The sequence below is a fragment of the Scyliorhinus canicula genome, chromosome 15 (assembly GCF_902713615.1).
Source record: "Scyliorhinus canicula chromosome 15, sScyCan1.1, whole genome shotgun sequence".
NCBI classification, from domain to species: Eukaryota; Metazoa; Chordata; class Chondrichthyes; order Carcharhiniformes; family Scyliorhinidae; genus Scyliorhinus; species Scyliorhinus canicula.
Window position 1 is genome coordinate 145,179,110 of NC_052160.1, and position 8,530 is coordinate 145,187,639.

The window sequence follows — 8,530 nt, forward strand, 5'->3', positions numbered from 1 at the left end:
GGGTCCGCCTTGTGGAGTCTGACATGCCTACGCAGTAGGACCGGCCCTGGAGCTGTGAGCCAAGGCGGGAGCGACACCCCGGATGTAGACTTCCTAGAGAAGGTAAAAACACGTTCATGGGGTGTTTTGTTAGTAGCGGTGCACAGCTGTGACCGAATGGAGTGGAGTGAATCCGGGAGGACCTGCTGCCAGCGAGCGGCTGGGAGGTTCCTGGACCGTAGGGCCAGCTGGACGGCCCTCCATACCGTCCCGTTCTCCCTCTCTACCTGCCCGTTTCCCCGGGGGATGTAGCTGGTCGTCCTGCTGGAGGCAATACCCCTGCTGAGGAGGAACTGACGCAGCTCATCGCTCATGAATGAGGATCCCCTGTCACTGTGGATGTAGTCGGGGAAACCGAACAGAGCGAATATGGAATCGAGGGCCTTGATGACGATGGCAGACGTCATATCCGGGCATGGGTTGGCGAAGGGGAACATAGAGAATTCATCGACCACACTAAGGATATAGGTGTTGCGGTCGGTGGAGGGGAGGGGCCCTTTGAAATCCACGTTGAGGCGTTCAAAGGGGCGGGACGCTTTCACCAGGCGTGCGCGGTCTGGCCGGTAGAAGTGCTGCTTGCACTCCGCACAGACCTGGCAGTCTCTGGTGACTGTCTGTACTTCCTCGACGGAGTAGGGCAGATTGCGGGCTTTGACTAGGTGATACAACCGAGTGACCCCCGGATGGCAAAGACTGGTTCACTTGTGCACTGGCACATGTACCTTGGGAGAGGGCGTCTGGGGGCTCGTTGAGCTTGCCGGGGCGATACAAGATTTCGTAATTATAGGTGGAGAGCTCGATTCTCCCCGCAAGATTTTATCGTTTTTGATCTTGCCCCGCTGCGTATTGTTAAACATGAAGGCTACCGACAGTTGGTCAGTGAGGAGGGTGAAACTCCTGCCGGCCAGGTAATGCCTCCAGTGCCGCACCGCCTCGGCGATAGCCTGGGCCTCCTTTTCAACAGAGGAATGTCAGATTTCGGAGGCATGGAGGGTGCGGGAAAAGAATGCCACGGGTCTGCCTGCCTGGTTTAGAGTGGCGGCAAGGCCGACATCTGAAGCGTCGCTCTCTACTTGGAAGGGCAGTGTCTCGTCTATTGCATGCATCCCGGACTTGGCTATGTCTGAGCGAATACGGGTGAAGGCCTGTTGTGCCTCGGCCGTGAGGGGAAATTGCGTTGGCTGGATCAGTGGGCGGGCCTTGTCCGCGTATTATGGGTCCCACTGGGCGTAGTAAGAAAAGAACCCTAAGCATCGTTTGAGAGCCTTGGGGCAGTGGGGGAGGGGGAGCTCCATGAGGGGGCGCATGTGGTCGGGATCGGGCCCCAGTAGTCCATTTTGGACTACGTAGCCGAGGATGGCTAAGTGGTCTGTGCTGAATACGCTCTTCTCCTTGTTATAAGTGAAGTTGAGGAGAGATGCGGTGTGGAAAAATTTGGCGTCATGGTCCTGCTGGTCGTGGCCGCAGATGATGACATTGTCTAAGTACGGAAACGTGGCCCGCAGTCCGTACCGGTCAACCATTCGCTCCATTTCTCTTTGAAATACCGAGACCCCGTTAGTGACGCCGAAGGGAACCCTAAGAAATTGATAGAGGCGACCGTCCGCCTCGAAGGCAGTGTAGGGACGGTCCGATTTATGGATGGGGAGCTGGCGGGGTAGGCGGATTTCAGGTCAATCGTTGAGAAGACCCGGTACTGTGCAATCTGATTGACCATATCAGATATGCGAGGGAGGGGGTACGCGTCGAGCTGCGTGTACCGATTGATGGTCTGGCTGTACCACCACTTGGGCTCTCCAAGGGCTGTTGCTGGCCTTGATAATACCCTCCCGAAGCAGCCGCTGGACTTTGGACCTGATGAAGGTCTTGTCCTGGGTGCTGTACCGTCTGTTCCTGGTGGCGACGGGCTTGCAATCTGCAGTCAGATTGGCAAAGAGGGAGGGAGGGTCAACCTTGAGGGTCGTGAGGCCGCAAACGGTAAGTGGAGGTAGGGGTCCGCCGAATTTGAGGATGAGGCTCTGGAGGTTACATTGGAAATCCAGGCCCAGTAAAAGTGTCGCACAGAGGTTGGGGAGAACTTACTGGCGGAAACGGCTGAATTTCACGCCTTGTACGGTGAGGTTGACCAGACAAACCCCGGATCGGGACAGAGTGGGATCCGGAGGCCAGAGAGATCGCTGGTTGGCGGGATGGACCGCAAGGGAGCAGCGCCTTATCGTGTCCGGACAGATGAAGCTATCGGTGCTCCCGGAGTCAAGTCGGCAGTAGGTCGCATGGCCGTTGACCAGCACCGTCATTTGAAGCGGTAGCCAGGTTGTGAGGACGGGATTGGTCGAGCGTCATGGAGGCGAGTAGCGGGCGATCGTCCGAGGAGTCCGACGAGGAGCGGCAGCGACCCGGATCCCGTGCTCCAGTCCTGAGGGGAGGACAAAATGTCCGAAGTACCTGTGGGGGAGAAGATGGCGGCGCCCATGGAGCGCATGTTGTGGGGGCGGGGCAAGATGGCGGCGTCCACGGGCCGCATGTGGACCTGGGGTCAGAAGATGGCGGTGCCCACTGGTCGCACGTGGCTCCGGGAGCAGAGGACGGCGGCGCCCATTGTGCAATCGGCTGAGGAAAGGGGCAAATGGTCGGGCGCGATAACGGCAACTGTGCGGACCTGACACACCACTGCAAAGTGGCCTTTCTTGTCACAGGATTTACAAGTTGCGGCACGGGGCGGCAGCGCTGGCGGGGGTGCTTCTGTTGGCCGCAGAAGTAACAGTGGGGACCCCCAGAGTGCGCAGTGTGGCGAGCATCGCAGGCATATTGTGTGGAAGCAGCCCCAGTCGGGGGGGTCGGTTGCGGGGTCCACGAGGGGTAGGGTGGGTGGGCCACGCGGCAGGCAGTGTAGGACTGCACGTTACGGGAGGCGACCGTCATGGAGAGCGCTAAGTCTTTGTCGCTGCTCGATTGAGCGCGGTCCTTTCCAGCAGTCGTTGCCGGATGGGGTCCGATGCAATCCCCGTCACAAATGCATCCCGCATGAGGAGATTGGAATGTTCTGTGGCCATGACGGCCTGGCACTCGCAGTCCTGTACTAGAGGGATAAGGGCCTGCCAGAAGTCCTCAATCGACTCACCTGGCAGTTGGACGCGAGTGGCGAGTACATGCCTCGCAAACAGAGTGTTCGTCAACTGGACGTAATTTTCTTTGAGAAGTTCCATGGCGCGTGCGTAGTTCGGCGCGTCCTGTATCAGCGGGAGCATGCTGGAGCTCAACCTTGAGAAGAGGAGTTGAATTTTCTGAGCCTCAGACGGTGCAGGGTCCGCTGAGGTGATATAGGCCTCGAAGCAAGCCAGCCAGTGATTAAAGTCTGTTCTGGCGTTTGGCGATTGCGGATCCAGCTGCAAGCGATCGGGTTTTATTCTGATGTCCATGATGCGGAAAATCTCACGGTAATAAATTGATGAGCTATCAATTGCACTTAAAGACTCGAATCGGTACAAGAGAGGCTTTATTACCGTGAGATGTTTATCCTTCGACTGCAGCTGGTAAAATTGCAGCTCCGGAGATCTCGTATATATTTATACTGCTCCCTGTGGGCGGAGCTAGGCGGCATGGGCTACCGACAAACTTGTAATACAGGTACTGCTGTACATCCCCTAATACAGGCACACACACAATTACAGAGTGGTGGATCACCACAATAGTCAACATTGAGTCCAACTATTTTAGGAAGTAAGCTCTCTTTCCACCCCCCCCCCCCCCCAAAACACACACACTCACAGCCCTTTTGTAGATTTAGTTGTTTTTCAGCTCCCTGGCCTGCCCCAACACAACCCACTCCTCCCCCACATGGCGACCTGTCCCTGGCTGCTCAGTTGCTCCCATTAGCACATTCTGCGATCTCAATTTTGCCACACGTCTTCATCCCTTAATGGCACCGTGAATTCTCCCCTTTGTCTTCTGTCCATGACAAATTTGTCAATATGTCTGTTGCCCTAACATACCCCTGTCCCACCTCCTTCAATCCCTTTTTCTCTATATAATTCTGTACATTTCTACTTTTCAGTTCTGTAGAAGGGTCATTTAGATTCCCAATGTTAACTCTGTTTCTCTCCCCCGATGCTGCCAGACTTGCTGAGTTTATCCAGCATTTTTGTATTTATTTCAGATTTCCAGTATCTGCAGGATTTTGCTTTTATTTACAGAGCAACAAGTGTTATGACCTCATAGACAAATCCATTTTTAGAGCGATGAATTTTCCAGTGACCTATGAAAAGGATAAGAGGCTCAATCTAACTGAATTGGGACAGAACCGGATGGCTCATTTAGCCGGGTGTTTTCCGCTCGTGGCGCTGAGAAACACCATACTATCGACCAGGACTCTGGTTTGATTTGGGGCCTCAGCGGGGAACTCCCTGCGAGGCCGCACTAGGCCCTGTTTCCTAACTGAGGAACTCCACTCACCAGAACTCCTTCGTACAGGGAGAGATTGCGATCTCTCGACCCCCCCCTCCTCTGATGTGAGCCCCCAAAGCCCCAACTCACCCATAAAAGGGTCCTCGGGGCCCCACCGTAAACGCGCAGAGCACCACAAGGCCCAATCCCCGGCATAGGTAAAATGACACCCTAGAGGTTCCACTTTTTATGTGATGGGGATTGAGCCCGGGAGTGCCCTGCGCCGATGGATGAATTGGGACTTGGGGAGGATTCACGGGTTGCGTTGAGGAATTGAGAGATGGTGACCCGATCTCTCACTGCAATGGGGAGTTTTGGCCAGTGGGCCACCTGTTTCCTGCTGAGGCCCCTGATCTATCCAAATGGTCGTTCCTAACTGAGGAACTCCGCTCACCAGAACTCCTTCGTACAGGGAGAGATTGCGATCTCTCGACCCCCCCCCCCACCCTCCTCTGATGTGAGCCCCCAAAGCCCCAACTCACTAGGGAGAAACAGCTGAACTTGCTACGTTCAGGCAGAGGGGCGCAATCTAGTGTGGCGATTCGCGGCACTCCGAGTGCTGGGGAACACCCGGCTATTCGCACCCGCTGTGAGGCTTTGGGAGGGTTTCACCGACGACCCCCCCCCCCCCCCCCCCCCCCCCCCCGCCGTTCGCAGAATCGCTGGGGGTCGGCGTGAATCCTGCCCCGCCGGCTGCCAAATTCTCCGGCTCCGGGGTTTTGGTGGGGCGAGAATCGTGCCACACTGGTCGGGGGCCGTTGCCAGCGGCCCCCCCTACCCCGCAATTCTCCGGCCCGCGATTGACCGAGTGGCCGCCCATTTTCGGCCGGTCCCGCCAGCGTCAATCATAACCGGTCCTTACTGGCAGGACCTGGCTCCACGGAGAGTCCTCGGGGGGTGGGGGGGGGAACATGGGGGGATTTGGCCCCGGGGGGGGGAAACGCGGGGGGATCGTGGGGGATTTGGCCCCGTGGTGGGAGGGGGGGTGGACGTGGGGGGATTTGTTGGCTCCGGGGGGGGTCCCCACGGTAGCCTGGCCCGCGATCAGGATGACTCCAGCACACGCTCCCGCGCATGCGCCGGCCGGCGGAGGCCCATCAGCGCCTGTTGGCGTGACACCAAGCCCTTCCACACCGGCTGGCGTGGCGCCAAACACTGCGGCCCAGCCAAGGCCCCTGAAGGTGCAAAGGATTCCGCCCGACCCCGGAGTGGCCCGCCCCGCCGGTTCGTGGAGAATCCCACCGCTTGTTCCCATTCAGGTAGATTGCGTCCTCTCTGCCTGAACGTAGCAAGTTCAGCTGTTTCTCCCTTTGTGTCCAGGTGTTAAAGCTATTACCTGGCTTTCAATAGGGGGTGTGTGTGTGTGCGCGTGTTTCCCCGCCCAACCTACCCCATTTCAGCTAGGTTAGATGAGCCTATCTGCTGGGTAGACGCAAGTGGACGGACTTTGGGAAATCTGAAGGTGAATTACTCGTGGCGGGATGCCTAGATTCTGACCTGCTCTTGTAGCCACAGTATTTATATTGTTAGTCCAGTTCAGCTCGGGTAATGTCATTGAATGTCAAAAGCTTATGGTTAGATTCTCTCTGGTTGGAGATGGTCATTGCCTGGCACTTGTGTGGCGCGAATGTTACTTGCCACTAGTCAGTACAGGTATAGATATTGTAATGGTCTTGCTGCATTTGGACGTGAACTGCTTCAGTCTGACTCCCCAAAGTCTGTCCACCATCTACAAGGCACAAGTCAGGAGTGTGATGGAATACTCTCCACTTTCCTGGATGAGTGCATACTGACTGAGTCAGCGGCACCCGCATCTCATGACTTTCTTTTACATTGGGGTAGCAAAAAATGTTATTTGTAGCGTACAACTTTTTCACAATCCAGTCTAGATTCAATTTAATTAATAGAGTGAATGAGAAGTTTGACATGGATGCAGTAACTAGTATGCTAAAAATAATATAAAATAGGAATTTGAACTTCCTCGTGAAAACAGGAATGAGCAGAGTTGTGGTTGGCACTCACGATCTGGGCAATAAAAGAACTGGGTGGAGTACAAGATGGATGGCAGTACCTTGGCAACCATACCCCATGAAAAGTTAGTTCCTTCAGCAGGAAAAGGAAAAAATAGACAAAATTTCCTTTCTTTAAAAAAAAAGTAATTCATTTTCAGTTGTTTTTATTGCTAACATTTCTACAACTCCAATATCTGCACAGAATCGATCCCTGGATGCTAGTTACATTATGAGACAGCGGAAGTCATTTTAGCTTTGATGATGTAAAATAGGCATTAGCAAATTAACCAACCATTAACACAATGGCCAACTTGCCATTGATGTCAAGAAAGGAAATTTGGTGGAACATTCGTGGCAAATTCACTACAGCCTCTTTTGCACTGTTGCCCAAGTTCAAATTGGGGATTGGTTTGGCACAGGGCTAAATCGCTGGCTTTGAAAGCAGACCAAGGCAGGCCAGCAGCACGGTTCAATTCCTGTACCAGCCTCCCCGAACAGGTGCCGGAATGCGGCGACTAGGGGCTTTTCACAGTAACTTCATTTGAAGCCTACTCATGACAATAAATGATGTACATTTTCATTTTTTCAGTTCTAAATGTTCAGGATGTATTTTGTATTCAAATATATCAGAAAAAAATACTAACTTTCCAGGATTTTTTTCATTCCTACAGTGGGATGCTTTTAGTGTGCCAGAACTGCAAAATTTCCTCATTATATTGGAGAAAGAGGAAAAGGAACGGATCCAACAGGTGCAGCAGAAATACATCAAACTTCGTCAAAGGCTGGAGCAGGCCCTGAAGGAAGTTGGGAAACCGGGATAACTGGATTGCAGACAAATCAAAAAAATAAGCATAAAACTATCTTTAAATGTTGCCCAGGATATGTGGGCAGGATTATCTCCAGGGCCAAGTGCAACAACAAGGCAACAATAAATGTTGCTTTTAAAACTGTAAGTGCAGAGGTGGCGCCAGGATTTAGAAATGTTACTGCCTCTATGAAGCTACCACTCTGGATTGACCAGAAAGAGCTGCTTTTCAGAATATTTTAAATTAGCCCTTTTGAGTACTGAAGACAAAATCATAATTACAACAAATTTCTAAATCATTTTTTAAAAAAGTCTAGTCAGTTAAACTGTGAATTAAAAACCTCTAGGTTCGGTATGTTTTTTTGCTTCTTAATATTCGACATAGCAAATTTATGGAAACTGCAGGTGTCAGAGAAACAAACATGCAGTTTAGAAGCTGCGGAGAGCAATCAATCCTCCAAGGGTTGTGCTGGCTGTTCTGCAATGCACCAAATCACTGTTTGGGGCTACAGGAGATGTCTATTAAAAGCAGGTAGTTGCTTTGTGCATGTAAGACAAATCTTTCATTCTTGTCGTCCTTTTTTTCAAAAGAAATTCTCTAACTGTTGCATGTCTGGGAGTTGAATGCAATTGCATAGAATGTTGTCATGTAATTAATTGCCTGAGAACATGTACAGTTTTCGGAATTGGGTAGTTTTAAAGAGAGCTGTATAATACAATTATCTGAAGTGATGATCGATATAAATGAAGCACCTATGTGATATCTCTTTAAAAAGAACATTGAAAGAAAATTTACATTATTTACCATTTATATTTAAATTCAAAAAACACCCACACGCTCACATGTATAAACTGTAGGAAATGTCCTTTTTGAGTAAGTTCTATAATTTATCCTGTGTCTAATTGTCGGGAAATGGCTTTGCATATTTTATTCTTGTGCCCTGATGATATCCTTCATGGGATAGTGTGCCTTTTGCTTCCGCTACCATTAATTTTGTACTATCTCCTCTTTGATTGCAGTTCATTTTAGTTTAAATAGAACTTAGTTCTTGCTAATGCAGTGAGTTAGCACATCAAATGGAATCTTGTGCCCTCCCATCTTGGCAAGTTTGGTGGGAGGCATTTAAACAGATGGGATATTAGTGGGTGGGGATCCTACCACTACCCCAAGTCCATGGTGTACCGGCCCCTAGACAGGCTTCCTGTCTCGTCACCAATAGAGGTTGTTAAG

At 51.8% G+C, this 8,530-nt stretch overlaps 1 protein-coding gene across 1 annotated transcript in view; it reads left to right on the top strand.

Moving 5' to 3' along the window:
• The window catches only part of rassf5 (Ras association domain family member 5), a 73,709-nt gene extending 65,582 nt beyond the window's left edge, over positions 1-8,127 (top strand). The window contains exon 5 of the mRNA XM_038819490.1: positions 7,166-8,127. Coding sequence (XP_038675418.1) covers positions 7,166-7,315 — 150 coding nt within the window. The 3' untranslated portion in view covers positions 7,316-8,127. The remainder of the gene's footprint in view (positions 1-7,165) is intronic.
• Positions 8,128-8,530: the final 403 nt, after the last annotated feature.